Source organism: Alexandromys fortis, unplaced genomic scaffold (assembly GCF_014885135.2).
Source record: "Alexandromys fortis isolate MF-2015 unplaced genomic scaffold, M_Fortis_MF-2015_v1.1 scaffold_7, whole genome shotgun sequence".
Lineage (NCBI taxonomy): Eukaryota > Metazoa > Chordata > Mammalia > Rodentia > Cricetidae > Alexandromys > Alexandromys fortis.
Genome location: NW_026067920.1, coordinates 1,513,330 through 1,540,677, shown reverse-complemented (window position 1 = coordinate 1,540,677; position 27,348 = coordinate 1,513,330). Strand labels below are relative to the sequence as shown.

At 53.0% G+C, this 27,348-nt stretch overlaps 1 protein-coding gene across 1 annotated transcript; it reads right to left on the bottom strand.

Moving 5' to 3' along the window:
• Positions 1-90: 90 nt before the first annotated feature.
• On the bottom strand, positions 91-25,562 carry Wfs1 (wolframin ER transmembrane glycoprotein). Its single transcript, XM_050141227.1, has 8 exons — positions 25,442-25,562; positions 18,358-18,609; positions 10,667-10,749; positions 8,920-9,064; positions 7,341-7,511; positions 6,757-6,837; positions 5,226-5,377; positions 91-2,670 (listed from the first exon to the last, which is right to left on the bottom strand). Exons 2-8 carry the CDS (start codon positions 18,602-18,604, stop codon positions 865-867), a joined length of 2,685 nt encoding a protein of 894 aa, XP_049997184.1. The 5' UTR covers positions 18,605-18,609; positions 25,442-25,562; the 3' UTR covers positions 91-864.
• Positions 25,563-27,348: the final 1,786 nt, after the last annotated feature.

Sequence of the window (27,348 nt, the reverse complement as noted above, 5' to 3'; positions counted from 1 at the left end):
CCCAAGGGGCACTATCTCACCCAATCAGACATCTTCCGATACACACACAGCGAATAAAACTCCTTGAAAGCAAACCAGGAGGAAGGGGCGTGGGTTTCAAAGCTTTTTTATTTCGGCTGCCTTAGAACCTTGCTTTCAGCTCTGCCATACCAAACATGGCCAAGTTTACCTGTGTACAGAAAGGGACACTCCTGCACCGTTTCCCAGGTGCTGGGAGATGCGGAAGAGGTGACCTCACAAACTCCCTACCACGCTCCAGGGCCGGAAGAGCTCCAAGGCAGGCTGTAGTGTTCAGAGCCCAGTGTGGACATGCTATCCCCAGGCAGGAAGCCAGGCAGGACGTGACCACTGGGGACAGCTACTGTCAAGGATTAGCAGCAACCAAATAAATAAGGAAACTACCATGAAGTCTACACAGACACGTATTTGGTTCTTTGAAAAACAAATCCAACACACACACACACAAAAAGGGAGGGCAGGAAGGCATGAAGAGCTGAGGGGGAGACTCTTATCTGTAAAGTGCTCTTGGGGGCGGAGGCTCTTTGGGGCCAGGCCCAGAGCTCCAGCTTTGTGGGAAAAGGGCAGGATTTGAGAGAAGAAAAGCATGCAATTTCTTGACACCTGGCATTCAAAGTGGACAGAGCTAAAGAGAGCCACTCTCCAGCAGGGTCTGCAGTCTACAGGTGGGCACAAGGCCCCTGCACGTGGGATCTACCCACATGAGAGCAGAGTAGAGACGCATACACACATACACACACACTCAGGCACATGCTCAGCACAGCACTGCTCCAGCTGGCTGGGTGGCCACGCGGGGAGGGCCCCACGGCAACATGCGTTGAAGCCTCCTCCAGGAGCGGACACTTCTCAGGCGGCGGACAGGAATGGGAAGAAGAAGAAGTCGAAGGCAAACTTGAGGGCACCGTGCACCGTGCTACGCCAGTCCTGCTCGATCTTTACGTGGCGCCGGGCTGGGGACAGCTGTGCCATGCAGTTGAGGCAGCTGATGGCCTTGAGCTCGAAGACGGGCCACTTGCTGCCCAGGCGGCCCTCGAGGATAGTGCTGAACTCAATGAGGCTGCCCTGGCGTAGGTTCAGCAGCACATCCTTGAACTCGCTGCTGGCCCGCAGAACGATGTCCTTGGTGATGTCGTCTTCTTCGTGGCCGCGGTTGCCATTGGTCCCAAATGGCATCCCCACCGTGATTTCAAACTTGTACCTGTCAAACCTCTTGATGTGGCAGGGGTGCTTAGCTAGCTGCTTGAGGCGGCAGAGCTCCTCCTCGGCTGTGGATGTGTTGCCGGGGTTGCAAGATGGGTAGGCCTCGCCATACAGACAGCGCATCCAGTCACCCAAGAAGAACGGGAGCATGTTGATGGCCGACTCAGCACTGTTGTCGATCTCGGTCACTCGGACATACTTGAAGCGGCCTGTCCACGTGACCCTGTGGCCCTCCAGATGGCTGCAGAGAATCTGGGTCCGTGCCATGTTGGTCTCCTTCCAGGCCCGTGGCCCGCACAGGAAGCCGTACTGCTGCCAGGTAAGTGTGGAGTTGTAGACCTTCATGCCTTCTGAGCGGTACACGTAGAACCAGCAGAAGAGCAGGATAGCCGTGAGCCACACCAGGATGAGCTTGACCATGGAACTCCGAGTCAGGGACTTGACCATCTCCACCACTGAGAAGTTGGCTTTGGTCCACCATCGGACAAGCAGGGGCACGCCACAGATCACCGTGGTGACCATGATCTTGGTGAGGTCCAGTGACAGGAACCATCGGGCAAACTGCACCATGCCCATGAGGACAAGGCCAGCCACCAGGATAGGGAGGGCAAAGAGGAAGAGGAAGTAGCCAATAGAGGCGCGGACCAGGCCCAGGCTGGTTGACTGGAGCAGAATGACCACGGACAGTTCACACCACATGAAGCACACCAGGTAGGGCACCAGGTAGCAATAAGTGCCCTTGAAGTTCCTCAGCTGAGCCATTCGGAAGAAGAGGTAGAAGAGGTAGACATAGAGCAGGCAGGGGAGGCTGACATTGAGGACGATGAAGTGGCCAATGGGCACGGTAAAGAATGTCTGGCCAAGCACTTTCAGGAAGTGCCAGTCCACGGGCATGGTGGGCAGAAGGGACAACAAGCCAGCAGCCACCTCCGTGACCAGGGCCCGCCTGGTATAGGGCTCGGCAGAGCTGCTCAGGCTCATGTAGCTGGTCACCGTGAAGAAGATGGAGATGACGGCCAGCTCCGAGCAGGGGATGCAGTCCTTGCTGGCCAGGGGGAAGGAGAAGATGACGAAGACGACCGACAGCAGGAAGTGGACATAGGGCTCCAGGTGGTTCCAGCCGAAGTTGACTTCCGCCTGCTCCACGTCTAGGTTGGGCTCGAAGCGCAGCAGCAGGTCGGTGAGAGTGCGGAAGTTCTCCCAGGCCTTGCTGTCCTGGAACACCTTGAGGGTGCAGATGACCATGGACACAAAGGACAAGTAGAAGACCACCAGGGGGATGAAGAAGGCGAAGAAGTCGATGGTTAGGTTGCTGATGATGAAGAAGAAGATGAGGGCATTGATGTGATGTGTGGGCACGATGGTGGACAGCCAGTGCATGCCTGCTTTGGAGGCCAAGTCGATCAGGTACTCTTTGATCTCCATGATGGCGTGTAAAGGGTACTTCATCACCTAGGGCGAGATAGGCAGTTGGAACTAACCAGGACAAGAGCCCCTTGCCATCCGACATGGACACTCTCTAGTGCTCCCCATGCTCCAGTGCCTAGGGGTCTACTTTCTTCTGAGCCCTAGACCTCCATGCTGAGGTACACCTTCCCACTGTGTTGTTTGAAATGAGAATGGACCCCATAGGCTCACATATTTGGGTGGCTTGTTCCCAATAAGGGAATTGTTTAGGAAGGGAGGTGTGGCACTGTTGGAGGAAGTGCAGCCTTGTTGGAGGAAGTATGTCATTGGAGGTGGGCTTTAAGGTTTCCAAAGCCCACATCAGAGCCAGTCTTGCTCTCTGTCTCTGCCTGCAACTTGCAGATCAGGATATAAGTTCTCAGTTACTGCTCTGCTCTGGTGCCAGGCTTACCTGCCTGATGCCATGCTTCCTGCCATTGTGAGAACGGGCTTACCCTCTGAAACTGTAAGCAATTAAATGCTTTCTGTTGTAAGTTGCCTTGGTTATGGTGTCTCTTCACAGCAGTAGAACAGTAACTGAGACACCCACCTTCTGCTAGGGTGATCAGGGATTTATTTGCACATGCCTACCATATCTAGGGGAAGGCACATGGGTCCCTAGCTCCCCCTCTTCCTCAGGCCTCCTGCTTTGATATACAACAGCACTGAGCCGCCCGTCAGAGGTGTGTCACTCTCCTGGGTATGGATGTCAACTCCCTGAGTCTGTTTCCTCAGTTGTCAAAGGGACAATAACCATGAGTTCACCAGGCTACACCACACACTAGAGATGGCAGCATGAGCAGTGAGGAAGGATGGTGAGCTCTGGAGAGCTCAGCACCCAGTCCTCCCACTGAGACTGTAAACCAAAGTAGAGGGCCGCAACCCAAGCTGGCACGGAGCATGGCCGCCTTTAACCGGCATGCCCGAGGCAAGAGGGAGGAAGCTGAAATCTGAGAGAAAATGTCCATGTCAGAATTTCCACAAGTTAATGTAAAACATATTAGGATTTTAAAACATTAAGTTTGCTTTTAAGAGGCTACTCTGCTTCCTCAGTCTTGAGGAAAGCTGCTCGGCAGCTAGAACATTCTTTGTGGGAGTCATCGGTTTAAGGCTCCTGTTACTCTCTCAGGAATCTCTTGCTCCCCTGCAAGGCAAGGCCCTGAGGGCTGAGGCAGCCTGCGTATGGAGAATCGCGTGAGGGCTCACTGCTTTTTTTCTGTACAAGACTCCCAGTGACATGGTGGGAAGAGACAAAAGGGCCGGGATGGCTCCAAACACTACGACATGGAGTATCTCGTCACAGACTTTAAATCTCTCTCTCCTTAAAAGGACTTCTTGACCTCACACAGTTCAGACTCGGGTCACTGGGAAGTGACAGGACATACACTCAGACTAGGAAGCAGCAGAAGGAGGCATTGCAGTGCAAGCTGGGTCGCTCTGGCCTGAGGGTCTTCTCCAATTCATCCTTTCAGCTTGACCTCACTAGCAAGAGTGTTATGGGGGGGGGGGCTCCTCTTTGCCAATAACCATATGTACCCCAGCCACCTCCTCTCATGGTAGCAGTGCCATCTGAGCATCCTGTCTGTGAACATGCTCAATCCGGTCCAGCTCTGGGTGGACCTTCCTCTCAGCAATGAGCCTCTGTGCCACACTGATGCTCAGCACCTCCAGGGTAACAGTCCTTTCTGCTCTTACCGCTACCTGTCCTCAGTGGCGAGAGTAAGGCTTTCCCTGTCAACAACCCGGGGCCATGGCTCACACATGGGTCTCATCTCTCTGGAATGCACTGAGCTGCTCCCAGCTTTCTATCTTTCTGTCTGTCCTGTCTCCCTGTCCCCTGCGGCGACCTGCTCCGCACTCCAGCTCCCTGTGGAGACTTTCCAGTTACTTCATGCCAGCTCATCCAGCTAAGCCATGTCATGTTGTTGTCCCCATTCTGACCTATTTGCCCCATCTTACTCATCACGCGTGGTTCATCTCTTCTTGGTCATAAACACTGGACTGCGGCACGCATAAGCTATTTGCTACGTGACAATTCCTCTGGTGACAGGTCCTTGTGTGGGCCTTGGGTTTGTGGCCACACTGTACTAAACCATTTACCTGGATCAAACTGCCCAGTACCCAGTGATGCTTGTATTCCTGCAGATTAAGATATGGAGACATCTGGCCCAGCTTCATAAGCTGACTTGGGGCAACTCTGCAATGGTCTTGTCAGAGCAGGGTGCATTTCTATGTCCCTCTTATCCTCATGTCTCCCTCCAGTGTGTCTGCTCTCCCAGTTCATTCTTAGTGTCCCTGACTCAGCTGGCCCCAGACCCTAGCACACTGGGCTTTGGGAAGGCATATTTAGAATGTGGCCTCTGTCCTGGGCCACCGACATCGCTACAGAGTGACTCTAAGTGAAAGTGCGGCTCCAGTGCCTCGGCCTGCTGCCCACGCACATCTGCCCAGACACGAGGACTGTGAAGAGCCACAAGCACCCGGTGAAGACCACCCCAGCATATTTGCATGACCCCGCCTTCTGGGAGGGGAGCCATTGGCTGGGCAGGAGCCGCACTTACTTTCTGGCGCAGTGGCAGGTCCTCGGGGCTCTTCCCTGCCAGCTCATCCTCATCTTCATCCTCATCCTGCAGGAACAGGTTGGTGGGGATGATGCCCTTGGCATACTTCTTGGTGAGCTCCACGAAGTCATCCAGAGCAATATAGTTCTTGGCTGAAGCAAGGGGAAAAGATACCAAGTTCTGCAAACCGCATCACTGTGACCCTGATAACAGGTGATGCCGGATAGCAACTTGGGGCCCAGATGGGTTTAGGCATAGGACCATTCCTGGGGCAAGGGCACAGGGAAAAAGGTGGTGGGGAGGAAGTGGTGGGTCTACCCTCTGTTACCCCACCTCTGTCTCTGACCTAGGTGACTTCCTATGTGAAGTGACTTGCCTTCCCAGTCCTTAATGCCTGAAGTCCCCCTAGCCCCTCAAGCCAAGCTCTACTGCTAAACCGTCAGCCTGCATCCCTGGTACCCTCTGATGTCCTTCCATCCTTTCCACCCGGCGGGGCCTCAAGGTGCTGAGGACTAGCCACTCCCAGGATCCGGGGGCCTGTGACTCTCTGACCCCTGTCCATCATGACCCCCCAAAAGACCTACTATACACCCAATAACTCCTCCACCCAACAAGGCCTACCATGCGTCCACCAAGCTCTCATCTCACAGGATCTAAGTTTGCCTTTTGCCCCACCCCCACCGGGATCCCCCGAGGACCCACCTGTGTCTGCCAAGAGCCTGCTAGGCACTGGTTGCTTTCCTAAGCTCTGGGAAACACTGGGGGCAGGTGAAAGAAATGCAGCCTGTGTCAAAGGCTGGGCTCCCAGCCTTCAGGGAAGACAAAGGCTAGATGCTGGCAGGGAGTCAGAAAGAGCCATGGCCATGTTGGAAGCTCCCACTAGGCTAGCTTCTGAGTTAATAATGACAAGTCACAATTGTGAGCCCCTGTCCCACCCACTGGGCTCTCCTCTCAGCGATGAGAAGCCATAAGCACCCTCCCTGACATGTCCATCTTCTCAAGGATGGGAGCCTGGGGCCCTTGAACTACAGATTTCAAACCCCCCACCACCACCACCACACATGGAGGGATGGTCTGGTGCCTTCAAATTCTGATCCTAGACATTCCAAGAGTACCTCCAGCTCTGTGTGTCCCCAGCCTCTCTCCTACATGGATGCTGTAACACTCTACTTCTGCCTCATCATAAGTGCCCACATGGGACACATCCCCCACACACTCCCTGGTCCCCTTCTCCTTCCTGTTTCCCTCACTGAACTTTCTGCTCACTCGGGTTCCAGCCCCGACTCTGGCCTTCACCGGGTTGAGGACTGTCACCCTGTAATCTGTTTCCCACTGTAGTCTGAGCTCTCAGTGTACAAGGCTCAAGTCCCAGGGACAAAAACACTGTCCCTCAAAGTGACTGAATGAAAGTCCATTTAAGTTAGAGACCCTGACAGGCAAGCCAGGCTAGGATGCACAGGAAAGGCAGAAGGTGATCTGGGTGGTGGACGGGAAGCAGACAGTGGATAGCAGGATGGGCAACCATACTCACATTCACTGCTGACAAGCCGCTCCAGCATGCGCCTCTGCTTCTGCAGGGACTTGGGGACCGGGCCTGGCTGTGCCCCTCCATCTGCAGGATCAGAGAGGATTGGAAGCTGGGGTTGCCAAGTTGTCCCTTCATGCCCCATAGCCCACCAAACACATGTACTCAGGATCCTGAGCTATTATATGCTCAGGGACCACAGGGCTTGGGGTCCCATCATATGCCAGGGCCATATCCCTAGGTAGTTATCTCTGGACCATCTCACAAGGAGGACCAGCGTGCTCGGGGCTGTTTCTACTCAATGATAAACACACCCTACCCACCCTTCCCCTCTTTGGCTGGCACTGCCAGCTCTTGACAACCTTTAGCCAATATCATATACTAGTCCTCACCCTGGGGTAAGGACCAAGCTTCTGTCACTCTCTGTATCTCTGATCCTTAAACCAGAAGCAGACCAAGATACCTCCGATGAATAAGTGAACAATAGACGGTATTTACAGTCTTTGCCAACATGCCAGTCACCTCCTAACCATAGGCCCCAACCCCCATAGGAAAGGCAAATGGAGTTGTTGGTGATGTGGCTGGCCTACCCTGCTCGTTGACCTGCCCGACATTTTCCAGCAGCTCGGACACAGCCACCTGCTTCTTCTTCTTGGGGTTGAGTTTCCAATACATGACCAGGGCAGCCTTGCGCACGGCCCTCTCTAGGTCAGTCTCAGAGGACAGCTGCTTCACCTCGGCCTCATTCTCAGAAGTGATGCCTGACAGACAGACAGACAAACAGACAGAAGCATTAGGCAAAGCCATGCCCCATAGCACCTCCCAAAGGCACTCCCAGGAGGCTGGGCACAGGGTCATGAGGGATCTGACTGGCTTCTTTGACTCAGGGTAGAGTGGATACCTGTCCCCAAAGTGTATCTGAGCCTATCCCTGATGGCACCCATGCTCCAGGTTGGAGGCCAGACTGGTCTGGCAATGCCTGAGTGTCCACTGCAGCACAGAGCTGCCAGCCCTTCCTGGCTTGTTCCCTCTCACATCTTGTCCTCAGGGGACCCTCAGCAGGGACTACAGCAGGAACAAGGTACAAAGAAAGGTGCTGCAGGCCCAAGTCTGAAGAGGAACAAGTCACCTAGAATCTGGGTTAGAACCTCTGCAATTACCAGTGGAACTGTGGCATGAAGGGGCATCCCTGTGCCGACAGTGTTTCCTGGGCTGGGACTCTACCTAGGGTAGCTGGGAACATGGATTCTTCCACACAGAACAAAGAAAGAATTCCAGATGGCCCAGGGGAGTGAGGTGAGCAGAAACATGGGCAGCAGTGGCAAAATGATATGGCCTCTCTTCAGGAGGACTGGACTTTTTACCTGCCCAGGAATCTCGGGCAGGATTGCAGAGCAGGGCAGAGTGGGTGAGCCTGTGCTGCCTCCCCTTCCCACTTTCCAGGGCTGTGTGCCTGCCCCTGCTCCTAGGCAGCCCTGGGAACCACTGGCTCCAGGCCACAGTCTAACATGAACAGCTCTAGGTTATTCTGCCTGCAGTGGCCTGGGCAGAACACCCTGGCTGACAGAACTTAATGGGGAAACCATTCTTGTTTTATTTTGTTTTTCCCACAAATGACCAGTCTAGTTGCCAAAGAGAAAAAATTACATACCAAATGTAACTTTGAAAACACTGATCTATACCAGAAGAAAAAATACAGAGTGCCTCCCTAGACTTTGGTTATGAGTAATTTGTACCCTTGTGGCTTCTATATATTGCAAGTTTTATACAGCAAGCATAAAAATCTACAATTAAAAACAAATATCGAACTATGCAACCACAACAGAAACTCAGTGAAACCCCCATGTCACCTTCCACAGACTCGGAGGCTACAGGACACTCACACTCCGGGGCACTTGGGACAGTTGCCTCCTCCTGACTCTAAGATTTACTTCCCGATTTGGACTAGAACCCAGAAGGGAAGTGAGAATAATTGATTACTAATTACCTGCAGACACCAAGCACAGGACGAAGGACAAGGAATTGGCCTGGCTTGTGAAGTACCTGGCAGATTTCAAAAACCTCTCAGGGCAAGGAGGCAACAAAAAGACCTCTCTTTCCCAATAACATGGCCAACACGGCACACCACATACCCGGCGTGCAGGGGCTGAAGGCCCCACACAGTCTCACCTTTCCTGTCGGCCAGGCAGCGTCTCAGCAGCTTCACAGCTTCCCGCCTACCCTGCTTGGCTGCCAGGATTAGCCAGGCCACGGCCGAGCAGCTGTTGAGTTCTTCGTCAACGTCATTGGCAAGCCGCAGGTAGTGTTTGCCCACCTGAGAGCAGAGACATCCGTCACCCTCCAGCTTCCAGGACCCTGCTCTCCTCACTATGGGGCAGGATGACAGGATGTGGGCTCTCCACTGTGCCTAGCTCCTTCCCTTGCTCCACGCCTGCTGGGTGCTGGAACCCCATTATGGTCGGAAAACTAGAGGCAGAAAATGGCTGAGTCCATTTCCTGCCTCTCCAGCAGCTCAAGCTGGAGAAAAGCAGCCAGGAGAAGCCCTGGTCCTAGGCCAGATTACTACTTATTTTTATATAGAATTTTAAAATAAAAAACATTACATTTATTCATTTATTGCATATGCACATGTGTGTGCATGGATGCCAGAGCACACACGTGGAGGTGAGAGGACAACTCGTGGGAATTGTTTCTCTCCTCCCACTATGTGGGTTCTGGGACTCGAACTCAGGACACCAGGCTTGGGGCTGCAAGCACCTTTACCTGCTGAGCCATCTCGCCAGCCCTGACAGATTTACTGGAATATAACCATGGCTGCTTGCTTACATGCTGACATGACAGGTTTTCTGTTTGTCATGGAAATGTTGATTAGTTTAGACAGATTGAGGAGTCCAAAATATTTACTCTCTGGCCCTATGCAAAAATGCTCACTAACCCAGTCCAATCGTCCTACTCTACAGATGGGCAAAGGGAAGCCAAAACCACAGATAGTCCAGGAAAGAACTGGGCATGCTCCCTGAGTTCAGGAGGCTGGGGAGGACTTCACAACCCAACCAGCTCCATGGATGCTCACTAGCCTCTGGAGGCACGGGGCACGGGCTGGAGATGACTTCACAGTCCAACTGGCCCCTCAGATACAAACAGAAAATTTTCCTTGTGCCTCTATATAGAGACTTTCACTCTTCTTTGAGGGTAGTAGGGTGGGAGACTCCAGGAGTCACTTGCTTGAGCTACAACATGGAAGTCAGGTGGTCAGAGGTCACTCTCGGTCCCTTACATCACAGTGACCTCCCTGTAGGGTTAGCTGAGGTGAGGCTGAAGGCAGAGTGGGGCACCCTAGACCCAGGGATGGGAAATAGCAGGGAGCATGGACTGGTCTGGCTGCCTGCACAGTGCAAAAAGACCGACAGGAGGGGACAAAACTGTTTTGGCCTCCACTGCAGCCAAAGCGTGAGACATCTGATTTCCACATGCCAGGGCATCTTGAGGACAGAAATGATGGCCTGTCACCTGGGTCTCTGAGACTCAGGAAGCTTGTCCTGTCTGTGTTCCTCTGCTTACGACGTTCCTGTCCCGTGCCCTGGACATGGTGAGTCTACAGCTGAGGCAAGCCCTCCTTAGGAGCAAGCCTGCTGCAGACAGCTGGAAGAAGAAGGAGAGAGGGTGCCCTGGAGAAGTGCATGCCCAAGTCAGGATGTGTGTGCTGGATGAGAGTGGGGAACATAGGTGCACCAAGAAGGTACTGAAGGAACAAAAACAAACAAAAACCACCCCAAACTAACCAATATGGAGGGTTACATAACCACACTAGTTCCCCACAGAAAACCCTGCTCTATGAGCTACAGGGCACCAAGTCAGGCTCACTGTGCTGGGGTCACATTCTAAGATTCTCCCCACCCCAGATGCTGGTCCTCACCTCTGTCTGTGCTTTGGGGTCTCCAGCCTTGGCTTTCTCCAGGACTTCTTCAAAGGGGATCTCCACATCTGCTTTCACAGGACCTTGAACATGAGGAGAAATCAGAATGTCACACAGCCAGACCTTACACCCGCCAGTGGAATGAGGGACGGCGGGACCAGGCTTCAGGAGTTCTGCCACTGATTCTCAGTGAGGCAGGAGATGAGGCTGGGACAGAGAGGGAGCCTGGGAGACAGCGGGTTGCCTTCCGACGCTGCTGTTCTGTACCAGGGGTGTTTGTCACTAGGAGCTCTGTGGGTGTGAGGACTGGGAGTGGGGTGCAGACCTGAGTCCCACTTTCGCCCTTCAGCTCCAATCCACTCACAGGGCTGCAGTCTGAGAGGCCTTAAAGAGAATGCACACCTGTGCTCAGCAGGCAGCGCGGCTTTGGAGGACACCTTTGACGGGCACTTTTATTCTGAAGGGTGGGTGTCTTCACTGTCAAGGCTGCCCCGAAAAATGCTGTGAGCTGAGGATTTACAATCTGGAGTTTATCGTTTAGGGTTCTGGGGGTTGAGAAGTCCGAGTTCATGGTGCCAGTTGACAGATCTCAGGATCTGGTTTATAGCTCATGGTGGCACCTTGCCCTGTCTGGAAGGAGCAAGATAGCTCTTGGACTTATTTAATAAGGGCACCAATCTTATTTATCAGACTCTACCCTCATGATCTCATCACACTCCAATAAGAAATAAGCAGCAACCTCGTCAGGGGCTGTAGAGAAATGCGTGCAAGTCCACCTGGCGCTTCCCATCCCCAAACAAGTGCATGGTTCAGGGATGGACAGTGTCAAGCCAATGGTGTCTTGTACTGGGTCTGTAAGAACAGCCTTCCTCTCATGCCAGATCGGCTCTGTGGTGGGGTACCCTATGGAAAGAGCCTACCTGAGAGAGAGGACACCACAGGAAGGCAGAGCAGAGTGGAGAGGGGAGTAAAGGGGAGGATACCTCCTAGTGACAGTACATGAACACCTGGAGTAGAAAGCTAGAGTCTCTATGGTATATGGTCCGGGGCGGGGAGATAGTGCAGAGGGTTAAGTTCAGAGTACTTGCCCTACAAGCAGTGAGGACTTGAGTTTAAATCCTTAGCACCCACATGAAAAAGCTAATCATGGCTGTGAATGCCAGCAACCCCAGAACTAGAGACCAGAGGAAGAGGGATCCTGGCCAGCCAGCCAGCCAATCTAGCCAAAACATGAAGCTTCTAATTCAATGAGGGAACCTGTCTCATGGGAATTAGAGCAATAGAGGAGGGCGCCCAACATCTTCCTCTGGCCTCTTGTGTGCACATCTGCACAATCACATGCACACACTCAACACAATCCCCCCCCCATACACACACATCATGCCACACTCCACATACTCAGGAAGGATGGAAGGAAAGAAGGAAGGGAGGGAGGGAGGACAAAGGAAGGAAGGAAGGAGGGAGGGCGGGAAGGAGGAGAAAAGGAAGGATTGTTGGTTGGGTTGTTGGGTGGGTTGGTGGGTGTGAGGGAGGGAGGGAGGGAGGGAGGGAGGGAGGGAGGGAGGGAGGGAGGGAGGTAGGAAGGGGTCCTTGCCATTGTCCCCCACTCTTGTTCCTGCCAGTGCGTGCTGGGTTTCTGTCCTCTGCAACTGAGAGGTTCCTAACTAACTCCAATTGTCTAGTCATAGGTAATCAGTCATGAGTAGCTCATACAATTCTGTGAAGGTCCTGACCTCTGTGAGCCCACGGACAGGGCCCTGCCCTCTCTTCAGCTGCTGCTCTTCCACAGGCTCCATGTACTTGAAAGAGTCCTGCACGGCATGCAAACTTGGCAGTCCTGCTGACCATCTTGGGGAGGAGAACCCCCGTGGTACACTGTCCTTTCTGCTGGCCCCAGCTCCTTCATCCATCCCAGTCCCCAGCAGTGCAATGGTGTGGTCCGCTGCACTAGGTCTGACTGGTCTCCATGCCCCAGCTTCCAGCAGTACAGCTCAGCGAACTCAGAACAAACAGGGCTAAGTGCACCGGGCCGACAAAGGGAGTAGGTGCGTGTAGGTCTGCAGTGTTCTGGCCTACACGTCTCAGCACACCCGCCCAGCACTCACGGTCTGGAGACTGTGGTGCTGCCTGCCAAACAGCCTCAGACATTTTTCTCTACCCAACCTTGACTGTACACCAAGCACTCCCAGAGGCAACCTCTGTTTCCACACCACCGAGTCATCTTATACCTAATATTGCTTAAACCTCCTATAGCATGTTAAACACCCTTAGAAGAACACAATTATAAACACACGACCAATAAATCCGAGACAGCATCCTGTCTCTAACATGTCACACTTCCTCATCATGGGTCCTGGGTCTTTGGCCTCCAGCATTTCTCTGTCCATCCATCAGAAGGGGTTATGTTGATGGGCGAGAAGAATGGCAAAGGCACTGGGGTCACATCACCCTTGTGGCCAGAGCAGAGGATCATGTATACTAGGGTTTTCCCACACTGGACAGTCAAGGCTACCTGGGTATGTGGGGGCTCCACAACAAAGAGGGTAGCTGGGGACACCCTAGACCAATGGAGTCTCTTTCCCATGTAGGATAGCCAGGTTGAGGAGTCTCCCATAGGGATATGGGGATACAAAGAACTGATAGAGTCTCCCAATGGGGCAATCAGGATCACTCTGGGAGGAGGGGTTCTTCAGCATATGTGGGACAGCAGCGACGCCATCCTTCTATCTGGCAGAGCCATAGGAAAGGCACAAAGACAACTATTGTTTGGTGGCCTGAACAGGCTAAGGCACTTGGCCCCTGTCACCCACCCAGCGGACGTTACTAAGCCAAGGAGCCATGGTCACAGCTCACTCTGAGAGCCAGTGAGGAGAGCCATGGAGAACAGCCATGTTGTCAGCTCAGGTGACATGATCACTGGAGACAACAGCCCTGCCTGGAGAGACTCCCTGGAGAGGCTGACATGAGAGGCTTGGAATGCAACCAGAGACTGGAAGTAACAAACAGAGGCACGCTGCCAGCTTTCCAGAAGACACAGGGACCATCGGGGGTGGCCTCACGACACGACACGGCCACTGAAGCACAGGGTCAGTGTGTACTCAAGGCCGTGGGCCGGGCCAGGAGGAACAGAGGCTTTGCTGCTTCCTAAACTATGAGACTCTGAGACCAGAGCTCAGTTGTGTGACCTAAGGGAAGCAGGGTCCCACACCCAATTCTACATTGGCTCCTCACACCTAAATAGCCATGGTTCTACCAGAAGCCCTGTGAGGCCCAGGGGCTTCTGAGAAGAGGCCCAGAGGGGTGAAGAGAAAGGGCTGTAACCAGGCTGGGACCGAGATGGCCTCTGTCCTAGAGGTCTGCGTCTGACCCCGGGTGCACCTGGGCCAGGGCTGCAGGTCCATGCAGTCTACTTTCCTTCCTCCTGTCACACCAGGCCAGGGGCCTTAGGCAGCATGACAGTCCGAAGTCTCCAACAGGCCCAGACCAGTGTCGCTTAACCCAACCCAGGAGCAAGTCTATTCAGTTCTGCCACCAGAGGGGCACACGGGCAGGGTTACAGATAGCATCGGCAGACCACACTGAGTCCCCGGCCCTCTGTGTCCACTGAGTCGCTTAGGCCACCTAGGTCATTAGGACCAGGCTCTAGGCTTCTGCTGAAGCGAGTGTTAGGACTGACCCTTGAGGCCTGAAGCCCAGGACACCTATGGAAGAGGCGCTGGGCTCCTGTGCTGACCTATGGGCTATGTGGCTATGAGCTCCTGCTGACTGACTGGCTGGGCACAGCTGGACACAAGTCGTATGTGACCTGGACACACTGCTGGGGCAAAACTCAACCTTCAGAATTGACACATCTCTGTTCAGAAGTCCCTAGGCACCCCCAGAGCCTCCCAGACCAGCCATGAGCACCGGCAGGGCACCTTCTCATATGGCAGGTGGCTTGCCAGGACTACCAGCAGGGCCAGGAGTGTGAGTGTTCTAGCAGAGTTCTATGAACCAGAAGGGAATCTGGAGGAGAGCTGGAGAGTGGGGACCCCTAAGAGCGCTGGGCCATGCCCCAGGTTTTGAAAGGCAATTCAGATGATACCTTTACCCCAGGTTCCCTCAGGGGCTACAACCAAAGTCCCCAGCACTGAGATCAACGCCAAGGATGCCATCCCTCATTTGTCACCATGCAGCACAGGTTTGGGAAGGGTCCTACAGGGCAGTCATGAGCCTTGGACCCTGTCACCAAAGCCTGGCAGGCTCCACTCTGGGGACAGATGACTGACTTGGTGAATGTTCCCTTGGCACAATGCACTCAATTCAGCAGGCACACAGTATGTCCTCTGTCCTTGGCTACCAAGTCCCTGGTAGCCCACTGGTAAGTATAAAATCAAACTACTCCTAATTCCCATGTCTCCTACCCCAGCTGGGTGGGGCCCGGGGCCACAGCTTCTTTCTCCATCTGCTTTCTCATCTGAGAAAGGAGACGGCAGTAGGTGAGTGCCCGACCCCAGGCTTGTAGTGGGGGAGGGGCCGATGCAGTCCAGGCCTAAAGAGTTACTAGGTAAAGCCTCATGTTGTAGTTACACATCTGTATCTTAGCAGATGCTCAGTGAACCTGAAGACATGTTAGCCAACTAGCTGAACTCTCCCTGGCAGGAACTCTAGGCCCCAATGCCCCTGCCAGCAGGGTGGGGTCTATTGTCCAACATCGGTGACCAGGGACAGGAGAGTTGAAGCTTGAACTTTTAAGAACTGGAACCTCCAGACTGCTGTCCCTCCTGGCTGGCTGTTCCCAGTGCCACTGTGGGCAGAGCAAACATGGCTGACACCTGCTTCCTGGTGGTATCTGAAACAGCGATCTGGGCCTTTTACTCAGATACCCACACTGAAACCCAGCTTTCCGGCCATGGCCTCTGCCCCCAGAGTCACACGATATCAGGGAGAAGGGGTGGGTGGCATTTGGCGCTGGGCTTGGATCTGGGGCCAGGCCTTGACTGCCTTGGAGGCAAAGCTGAGGGACACAGTGATCTCTTAAGAGGACTTATAAAGCAAAGAGCCAGAGCACAGGACAGCTGAAGGTGACATTGGCCAGGCAGTGTTAGCTACCCAGGAGCCTTAGCCCCAGTCAAGCAGGCTGGAAGCCCTTCAGCTCTGCCAGGGAGGCAGCCAGAAGATCTGGTCCCTTGATTCAGGAACTAAAACACCAGGCTGCGATCTGTGGACAGGCTGGCAGACAGTGGTAGACACGGGGGTGCGTGCCACTAATCAAGGGACTCAGCAGGTGCTGGGGGGGGGTGCTGCTGGGTTAGAGCGGTCACTGAGGACTGCTGGCCTTTCTCAGAAAAAAACAGAAAATGCCAACAGCTGCAGCAAGGTGGCAGAACAATGTTGTGGAATATGACTTTAACTGTGCAAAGGTGTGTTGCATTTGTTTCTGCTGCATTTGTTTAACTATGTAAAGTGTGTTGCATTTATTTCTGTTGCATTTGTTTCACTATGTAAAAGTGTGTTGCATTTGTTTCTGCTGCATTTGTTTCACTATGTGTAAAGGTGTGTTGCATTTGTTTCTGCTGCATTTGTTTAACTGTGTAAAGATGTGTTGCATTTGTTTCTGCTGCATTTGTTTAACTGTGTAAAGGTGTGTTGCATTTGTTTCTGCTGCATTTGTTTCACTATGTAAAGATATATTTGTTTGTGCTGCATTCTTTTATGTTGCATTTGTTTAACTATGTAAAGATGTGTTGCTGTTTCACCTTGCCTGCCTAAGGCACTGATTGGTCTCATAAAAAGCTGAACAGCCAATAGCTAGGCAGTAGAGGGATAGGCAGGACTGGTGGGCAGAGAGAATAAGTAGGAGAGAAATCTAGGCTCCAGGGAGAACCAGAGGGAGACACCTAGTCAGCCACCAGCCAACCAGACACAGAAGCAGCAGGAAAAGTAGGACATACAGAATGAAAGAAAGGTAAAAAGTCCCAAGGCAAAATGTAGATGAAGAGAAACAGGTTAAATGAAGTTATAAGGGCTAGTGGGACAAGCATAAGCTAAAGGCTGGGTTTTCATAATTAATGAGAAGTCTTCGTGTCATGATTTGGGGGCTGGTGGTCTGAGAAAGTCTGTTACAGAACAAACTGACCAGGACTGGAGGTGGTACCCCATCACTCAGACCTATCACCCAGGGACCAAAAGGAACCTCGCACTAACCCCCCAGGTATAGCAAGAGATAGTCTCAGCATCTGCATGGCAGCAGCCGAGGCCACAAAGACACCACCTCTTTACAGTCATGGAGAGAAGTAATTTAACACAAACCTTTGCCCAAAGATACAGCCCCACTCTGTGTCTACCCACCCCAAGAGGCAAAGGTCCGGTGGATGACATCACACGCTGGAACACAGTGTCAAGTGATACTGTGGAGTCACACAAATGCCAGGGTGGCAGGACTAACTGGAGGGGACGGGCCGAGTACACAGGATGCAGAGCCGGAGTCGATGCTAGTCAGCTGCCACCAACAGGCAGCATTGTCCTCCTGCATCATGACAGCCCACGTCCACTCTCCACACATGGTCCTTGGGTGCTCCTTCCTGACAGGCTCCCATCCTCTGCCCCCCAGGGCAATCCTTGCAGGATTGACCCTGTCCTGCACTGCTGGACTCCAGCCTCTGCAGATAGTGTGCCTGGGCTCTCATTCATTTAACTTGATGCTTACCCCGCCCCCACATCCTCCCACAATCATCCCCGCTTGGCATCTGACACAGGAGAAGGGCACATGCTGCCTGGAGGCACAAGAACTTGGGGAGGCCAGAGGTTGACAAGATGCCCCTATATGATCACATAGGCTAGCTCCTGTGAGGCACAGAGTCCCACACTCAGCCCATAACTGACCTCTTGTATTTCAGGACACTTCTAAGGGGCAAGTCGCGACTATTCCCAAGGCTCAGTTTTCACCCAGCAGAGGCCCATGAGGTCAATTTTAATGCTTCCCAGAAGAAATATTTTTTAATTAAAAAACCAGGAAGAGAACATCAGACTGCACTACAGAATAAGGAGGATATTTCTTTGGAAACGTCTTTTCCCAGAGAGAGAGAGAGAGAGAGGAGGGAGGGAGGGAGGGAGGGACGGAAGGAGGGAGGGAGCATGTGCACGCGCACAGGCACGCTTGCACCCCACAGGCGCCAATAGAATATGTGGTTCTTCCCATGAGCTGAGACTGGAAAGAGGTTGCAAAGGCAGGTGACCTCATGAGCAAATGGCATCCCAAAAGATGAGGCGAGCAGAGCACTTTGGGGGCAGGGAGCAGGGGTTCTCAGTGGGCAAAAAGGAGGTGAGAGACCATGAGGGCCAATCTGAAGGATGCAGAATGACCTTAAGGTGCGGGGAGGAATAGGTGACAAGCCAGAGGTAAGAACACAGGGCTGAACCACTATGCACTCAAGCCCTTCTGAGAGCTGGGGGGTCCAAGTAGGACCACAGAGACTGCAGGTGTGGCTGTGAGCATCTCTGAGCCATGTGGTCCACCTGTAAGTGAGGCTGCTGTCCAAGGGAGAAAGATGCTGACTGAAGGGTTAGTCATACAATTGACATCCACATGCACTTGGCATGCTACAGTCCCACTACTTGAGGAACTTAAGGAACCCAGCCATGTGTCCATCCTGCTTCCCCAGGTTGCTGTGGGCTGAGGACTGCAGGCCTTCCTGGCCCTAACCCCTTACCAGCTCTGTGTACTCCTTCTCGGCTGCTGGCATGAGGGGCCCGTGGCTCTGAAGTGGTTGCTTCCCCAGCACTTGGTCCAGCGTTGGGATTAGCCTGAGGTCTGGGAGCATGTGGAGCCTCAACCTTTTCCTGCTCCAGGGAGGCAGTGGCATTGAGCCGGGCCCGGGCCTGGGGCTGGACCTGGGGCTGCGGTATGGATGGAGGAGGTGGGCCAGAGGGGCTTGGAGGTGGCGTGCCGGAGTTCATCTTGCCTGCAAACAAAAAGGAGGGTCAGACACACAAAAAGGCCCCTGAAACAGCCTGATGATAAAAAAAGGAACGGGTGTGAGCTGCCAAGCTTGGCAATCTCGTTTAACCTGACGATCCCAGGGGGCAGCTTCAAGTTCTCAACAGGTCAAGCCAGGTGACCCTGGACTTTTGTGCTTTCCTTCGAGAAATGAGGATGATGCTGATGACACTCAGAGAGATGGGACACGTGGTATATGCTGAACATAGATAGGGCCTTGCCATGGAGGATGCACGGAAACCTACATGTGTCACCTAGCATCTGTGAAAAATGAGTCTTTGCCGAGGGAATAGCTGAACTGTTTGAATGAGATCACGTGGACTTAGGCTGGTCCTAAGTTCAATTGGAGTTCAATTGGTGGTGTCCTTAGAAACAGACCCAGCACAGGGGCCACATGGAGATGGACCAGAGGCTGCAGTAACAGAACTGCGAAAGGACAAACACCAAGGACTGACGGACACCCCAGGAGATGGAGAGGAGAGAACAGCCTGGAGTCTCCAGAGGGACCAGGCCTGGACACATCATTTTGACTTCAGCCTTCAGATTCCAGAACTCCAGACAACATACTTCAGTAAACACACTGACTTCTGATGGAAGCTTGAATAACACTGGGGCTGGGGGGAAGGCTCGGCGGTGAAGAGTACGGACAGCTCTTCCAGAGGACATGCGTTCCATTCCCAGCACCCACATGGCGGCTCACAACTGTCTATCTCTAACTCTAGTTCCAGCAGGTATGATGGATGCCTTCTCCTGGCTATGCATACATGCACACGGTACACATACATGCACACAGACAAAACTCTCATCTACATAAAATAAAATACACACAAAATAAAAACAAATCCTTTTTAAAAAGAAACTAACACTCGGGCAGAGTAAACACACGGGATGAGGCTGAGGGTAGAGAGCAGGCCCTAGTCTTAGGACCATACACCCCAGCTTTTAATACACGTTATACAAAGCCAGCTCTCGAATCGCCTGGAGAGCGGTCAGTATGCAAGACTGGTGGAAGGGCTTGACCGGTCAGCAAAAGGGCCTTGCCTGTTGCTTAGCAACTTGGAAAATAACAGGTCATCGTCATTAAGGCAGTCATGAGCAGAGACCATAGAACAGCAAGCACTGGAGGATTCCAAGCCGAGAAAGGCTTTGAGGGGACAGAGAGAGACCCCTGAAACTGCCGGACTCCTGCACACAGGAATGTGGAGAGACCGTTTCTCGGATTCCCAAATGACCCTCCACAAAGTCAAGGCCATGTCTGTCCTCTTCATCACTTTTAAGGAAATAAGCTGGGGAGTCTGGCTGTAAGGAAATAGAATTCTGACTCAAAGGGTCCCTGATCTCTTGGTCTGGGCTACCAGTCATGTGATCCTGAACAACCGTGTGCCCTTCCAAGCATCAGCATCCATATCTAGAACCTAGGACATAGCTCCATGCTCAGGGTGACTGTGAGGGGACCCAAGACCAAGTTGCAAGGGACCAGGTCTCAGTATCTAGCCCTGAGCCTGACCAACAGTCCCCAGATGGGTGGTTCTGCGCACTGTACCACCAGAAAAGCCAGGAATGGACCCAGGCTTCTATGCTAGTCACAGACTCTTCCATTTCTGTTCCACCCCCAGCTACAAACGGGTCCCATGGAGGGGAGCTGTGTCTAAAGGGCAAAGCAGATTTCAATCTAACGTTCTCCTGCACGGGGCAGAGTCCTTAATTCAATTTACTTTCTTATTTATGTTTTCTTGAGCCCCTATTTTAAAACATTCCCCAGAGATATTTAAAACCAAAAGCATGACCAAGTCTCATGAATCTGCCTGGAAATCAATGTGGGGCTCTGAGCGCAGGCTTCCGGGAATGGCAAAGCCTTACAGACCTTATCAGCTAGGTAAATGTGTAGCCCCACAAGGGCATGCAGAGCAATGGGGGACTACACATTGTACATCTACAGGGACATACAGACCCACGAGGATATGCAAACTGACAGGGACTTCACACCCATGGGAGCCCCCAGACCCAAGAGAGGCCATAGCCGGCAGTGCAGCGAACAAGGGGCTGTGATCTCCACATAGAGCCACCTCACCACCAGACCACCTCGGACTCAAGACAGGGTCACCAGCAAGCTGCCTCCTCCACTTGTTCCCTTGCCGTGGAACGGAGGTACCGCTTCCACTTTCATGAAAGGTAGAAGGGGCTCCCCCGCCCCACAGACACAAGGCACAGAACCTGTCTTTAGGCAGAAGCTCTGCTCAGCCCTCGCATGCACCTCCTGTGGACTCCTCCGAGCCTAGCAGGTAGGAACACACCATGCCAGGTCCCTGGTGAGGAAACTGTTCAGCCTTCAATCTCATCCATCACCCAGACCCGGGACCTGAGGTCTGGAAGGAGGAGGAGCTGTTCAAACAGCTTGAGGTGCTGGGGCTGGGTTCAAACCCACTCTCCTGTGATTCCTCCCACCTCAGCAAACGTGGTGCTGAAAGAGGCCTTGCACGCTCCCTACCCTTCTCCCGGTCCCTTCATTGACACACTGGCTGTCATTCCACAGCACCAGGCAACAGTTGTGGCCTGCAGTGTCCTTCTTCAGGGAGCCCTTCCACCCCTCCCCAGTACAAAGCCTCACAACCTTCAGTTGCAGCTCCAGCAACACACTGGCCAGGGTTTCCCAGAGGCCTCTTCTGAGGCCCTAAACACTAGCTCTCAGGGCTTCAGTTTTCTCTCCGTGATGGAAAAGAGATCACTTTCCTGACCAAAGGGCACTTCATAGTCACAGGTACCATGGGGAGTGGCTGCTTAGCTTCCCTGCCTCAGTTTTCCCCACACCTTCCACATCAGGTGCAAAGGGATACAGTAAAAGAGAAAGCCACCTGTAAATGGCGAGGCATTTTAAAACAAAAGCCCTAAATGGGGGACTTTGGGAATAGCTCAAACGGAAAAATGCTTGCCAGGCATAAGGCTCTGAGTTCAATCCCCAATCCTAGTGTAAAAACAAAAGCCTTATGCAGTAATTCTGGAGGCAGAGACAGGCTGATCCAGGGGCCTGGCTGGCCAGGCGGCCTCGTCTAGTTGGCCAGTGAGAGACCCTGTTTCAAAAACCCAAGGTGGACAGTGGTTGAAGAACAGCTAAGGTTGACCTCTAGCCTCCCACATGTGTACATCCATGAGTACATGCATACATATGAACACACAGAGACCCCAGTGTGAAAGCCTCTCCTTCAGGAAATGTCAGGGGAACAGGCTACGGCTGACTGCTACGCTCCTATGTAACTGACTATGTGCACACAGCAGTCAAAGCAAAACTATTCAAAGCAAGAAGTCTGGTAAGGCTGGGTGGTATTGGCGCACACCTTTAATCCCAGTATTTGGGAGGCAGAGGCAGGTGGATTTCTATGAGTCCGAGGCCAGTCTGGTCTACAAAAGTGAGTTCTAGGACAGCTAGGATTGTCTTGAAAAACCAAAAAGAAAAAGAAAAAGAAAAAGAAAGAAATCTGGTAAGACAGGATGGATGGATGCAGGGGAATTCATTTCAGGTTCTGGGGGCACTGGCCAAGCCTAGTTTAGGGCAAAGATCTTGTTAATTCAAAACAGTTTCCTGGAATTATTGGTCACAGAGACACAAGAATCAGACCATCAGACCTGATTGGGGGTGAGGGGAGGACCTGCCTGGTGCCCTGGTGAGTCCAGAATTCAGGGCTGCACCTCAGGGCATACACTGGGGCTTAAAGAATGCAAGCTGAAACTCTAGGCTGTCAGGCTTCAGGGCACTGGGACTGATAGGGCTGAATGACCTTAGGCAAGTCCCTCCTAGGACTGGAAATCCCTGGCTGTAGAACAAGAACCTCGTCACCCAGCTCTGGCCCCAGATCCACAGTAGCCAGAGCAGTGGCTTTAGAACCCATCATTGAGTAAGAGCCCCAAACACAAAGTGGCTGGCATTCCTTCCCTGTGAACACCAGGGCATATTTTTATCCCATCTAAACAAAAATGTCAGCGTCAAGGAGCTGTGCTGAGGAGTGGCTATCCCCGGAGAAGCCACGCTGGAGAGGGCTGCCTGACTGTGTTCTATTGAGGTTGGGGCTATAAGACGCATGGAGCCTTCTATGCAGAAAGTTCGAACCCTTCCAGGAAAGCTTCATTCTGGTCTACAGAGGATGGTGCCTCTCTCTCAGTCCCCTGGTAACAAGCCCCATGACCAGCCTTTCTGCTTCCACAAGCTGCTCACGGGAGACACAGGCAAGGCTCACACACAGAAGCATCCCTCAGCAACGCACTGGTGTCCTGAGAGCCCAGGGATAAAGTCCTCAGCCTCCACATGGTACCCACTGCACAGCTATTAACCATGATCTTATGTACAGAGAGCCAAAGACAGAAAGCAAAATACACTGTCAAGCAGTGTTTCAAACAGATTTGGTAATCCATCCTGGGTCTGTTTCAGATGAAAACAAAATCTATCTGTAGAAAAATATGGAAGTAATGCCCCTCCCCCACAGCAGTACTATCTGAGTAAGGAACATAGGTGGTTTTATTTTAGCTTAAAAAATACATTTCCTTTATTTTCTATCGTGAATGTGGAGCATTTGGAGAGTTAAAATGAAGCATTATTTTAAAATCCACCAGTGACCAAGCCCCGGGCCTACGATGCCCACTCTGGCCCAGCCTGACCCAACCCTCTGGCACAAGGCTGACCCTCAAGACAAGGTCACAAAGCCCTTCGTGGCTCCCAGATGCCTATTTTTGCCCAGAGCATTAAGTCCAAACCAAGGAACAGTCCAGCTCTCCCAGTGTGACAAGTTCACAGAGACAGAGGGGGAGTGAGCTGGGAGGGGCAAGGGCTGCAGTGGTGGGCAAAGCTCATCACGTCGCTCCTGCTCTGGGCTGGCCTTGTGGCTCAGCAGGTTGGACTGGGGGGGCCTATCTTATGTCGAGCCTCCCTGCCCAGGAGAAGATGCTCCAGGGCTAAACTCTGAGCATCTGTCTTGGTAGGAAGGTGATACCTAGTTAGACAGCCCGGTTGGAGAAGCCACAGTGATGGAACGGACAGAGAAGCTCTCATTTAACCATGGAAAGGGCCACGTTAGGAACTTTGCAAAGGCCTGGCTAAGCCTTCAGGACAAACGGAAGAGAAAAGGAGTTTTTTTTTCAGCATTAGATGTACCCGTGTCCCGGGGAAGGGGTGAAAAGATAGACAAACATCAGTCCCCTGGGGCCAGATGGAATGCCAGGCTAGGAGTGAGCCTGGTCCCATAGGCCCAAGAATGTAAGCGCCTTTGAGGGTGCCTGGAGCCACAAAAGAGCAGGGAGGAGAGTGGGGGCTATCCAGACAGAGTGAGAGGCCAGGACAGGGCAAGCACTGGGGTAGATGGGAAGCCAGGGTTCACAGGAGGTTGTAACCAGACTAAGATGTAAGAGGAACTAAGAAGTGGGGACTCAGAAGTGACTTGGCATGTGTCTGGGGACTTCAGCCTCCTCTTACAGTTGGGGAGGTGGGAGGAGGGGTGTCTTACAGAGCATAGTGCTCCCTACCCATTTGGCAGCTGTCAGACAGTGTAGGCATTTCTGGGACCAAGACTGAGCTAGGTCTCCTGTGTGACCAGCCCCAAATCTTCTGAAGGCATAGGGGAGGCCAACACTGGGGCACTCCCCACATTTTTCCACCTGGGAAAGAAGGCGAAGGGCATCTCCAGCGGATGCTGCCTGTGTCTGGGGAGGTTCAAGGAGCATTCAGGAAGGAAATGGAACATAAAAGAACCTCTCTCTAGATCCCTAGTCGGATGAAAAGTACCTGTGAGTGTCATCAGCACCTTAGAGACCGAGATCAACAGGTGTAAAAGCAGGAAGTCAGCCCCCCTCCCCTTTCTTTCTGGCTCTGAGTGAGTGATGGAGCCTAGAGATAGGAAAGTCCTAGCCAACCACCAGGGGTCATTGTCCAAGGTGAGGGAGGAAGGGCTGCACTTGCTTGCTGGGGGCAGAGGCTCATTAGCTCTGTCCACTAGCAGCGTTTTGTCCTGGCCAGGTCCCAAATCCACTGAGCCTCTAGTGGCAAATGAAAACTCTAAGTTCTACCCCTGGAACTAGGGGTCCGCTTGCTGCAGAAGGTGGCGGTAGCAGCGAGGTAGTTCTAAGGAACCCATACACTAGTTTATTGGGCTATAATATAACGTCAACTAACCAAATACGGTGAAAGGACACAGCTGCAATCACACCAAAAGGACAGGGTCAGATTTTCCAGAAGACAGTTATCCGACCAGAACCTAAGTTTCCTAAGGTGCGGTGCATACCAGAGCCAGGGGCATACCACAGTTCAGCGGTTCATACTAGGGTGGGTCACTCCAAACAGTTCACAGGGGTTCCCGCTGTCCTGCCTCCTTCACTGAGAACCGAAGGAGGAGAGGAACAGCCTCCAAACGCCCCAAGAATCAGGTCCTGTGGGGCCCTGTGCGAGGCGGGTGGGGGGGAGGGAATAGGGCATGATGGGGCAGTTCTGGGGCGTGAACAGTCCCAGATGACCGGCTGTCCGATCCGCAGCGCAGTCTCGCGGGGAGATTTGTAGGTGTGCCCAGTACTCCGGGGCTAGACGAGGGGAGCGCGGTTGGGGCACACCTGATCCGGTTGGGGCATTAGGCGTCTCGGGCTCCGAGGAGCAGCGAGATTCCTGGCCTACAACTTCTGGCAACTTGGAGTTGACTTGGGGCCTGGCCACCCATCAAGGGAAACTGAGGCCGGTAGAGCGGTGCCTCCCAGCGCTCCGGAACCCTCCCTGCCGTTGCGCACCAAGAGCCAAGGCCACGGCACAACGATCCTGAAGTACTCACCGGCCGCAGTGCTGGGCCTCCCAACCCGCAGCAAAGTTGCTCAGAAACCGCGGAGATTTGCCCCGGCCAGCAGAGCAAGCAAGGCGGTGCGCTCGGCCCTGCAACCAGCGCGGCCCCAGGCAGGGGGCGGAGCCTGGGCGGGGCCTCTGCCGCCCTCCATTCCTGAAGCTGCTCCCGAGACTGGGCCCGCTGAGAGGCCGGTGAGCCCGCCAATCATTGTGTGTTCTCGCCAATCACGGTACGCCTCGCCTCGCAGCGACGCGCTCTCTTGGTCCACAAGCGGACAGATGGCGCCGGGAGGGCGGGTCCGGCCAGCCCACAGAGAAAGTCTAGGAGTGAACTCCGCTGGGTCCTGCCCTCTACCCGCCCCGCCTCCTGGACTCTTTCCTGATCCAACCTTAAGAGCCTGCAGAGTAACAGGTGGTTGGACCCAGAAGCAAGAGTCGCGCCACCTTCCGCTCACCTCTGCACCCGGGGGCCCCATTTTTACACTGGAGATCGGCTATTGATGTGCCTGCTGACCGCGCGCACTTCGTGCCAGGAGCCCTAATTCCGAGGCATCGAGATAGAGGACTCCCCAGAGTAGCAGCGAGGACCAAAAAAAGTGTGGCTCAAATAAGTGTGCACGTGCCACTAAGTACTGCTTTAAATGATCAGAACCAAACGCAGTCTAGCAGACTTTAAAGATTAGCCAGACATAGCCGGGCGGTGGTGGCGCACGCCTTTAATCCCAGCACTCGGGAGGCAGAGGCAGGCGGATCTCTGTGAGTTCGAGGCCAGCCTGGTCTACAGAGCTAGTTCCAGGACAGGCTCCAAAGCCACAGAGAAACCCTGTCTCGAAAAACAAAACAAAAAAAAAAGATTAGCCAGACAAGAACGCCAGGCTCAGGCAGTTGGAAGGCCCCTTCTTTTTGATCCTCTTTTTGGTAACTGAGAGGTATGGTTTGGAGATCAGAGCTACGGTCTAGTTTCTGTGTTCCTTTCTTCTCTGGACCGCACATCCCACTGCATGGAACCTGTCTTGCTTACGTGCAGCAACCATTGCTCAGGCTGACAGAGACAGGACAGCGTCTCAGGGGGAGTACTCCAGATGGCTTTGGAGATGGCCTCTGTCCACTGAACCACTCCAACCGTGCACCTGGTTCACCAGACACTTCGATTCTGCAGATGCTGGGGCCTAATCTGGAGAGGCTCAGGAAAGAGAAAGGAAACTATCCCAGCACAGTGGCCCTGCCCTGGTTCCCTCTGGGGCTCTTTCAGAAGTGGAGGTTTTCCCGTTTTTACCCCTGTGTGTGTGTGTGTGACTATTTCCCAAGGGTCAAGTTCAGGAAGCAGGAGCATCAGATGCCAGTGACTTTCTCGGACCTATAGCCGCGTTTGACCAAAACAAGTTTCTGAGAGTTGTTCAGAGAAATGACATTTAAAAATTTTGTTTAACCTTTCCCAATATGGAAAAGGGAAAGTGGCCCCTGCAGTAGCAATTCACATTTCCATGGTAACTAATTGTCTTACTGCATTTTCTGTTGCTATGACAGAATATCCGGGACCCGGTAATTTGCAAAGGAAAGAAGTTTATTTGGCTCATTGTTCTGGGGGTGGAAGAAGGCAGGATCAGGCAGTAGCATGTGGCAAGCAAGGGCCTTGTCCTGCATCAACGTTTGCAGAAAGCAGAAGGGTAGGTGGGATGTGGAAAACAGAAAACACAGGCACCATATTTCATAACCTGCTCAGTAGAAACTAATTAAACGAGAGTAATTGGTGCACCCCTCAAAAAGACTTCAACCCCTTTTAGTAACCTAACCACCTCAAAGGCCCGACCTTCTCTGAGCTTCACAGTGGTGAACAAAGGTTTGTGTCTGCTACTGCTAATATAAATGTACTTTAACGGATACATAAAACTTTATCCA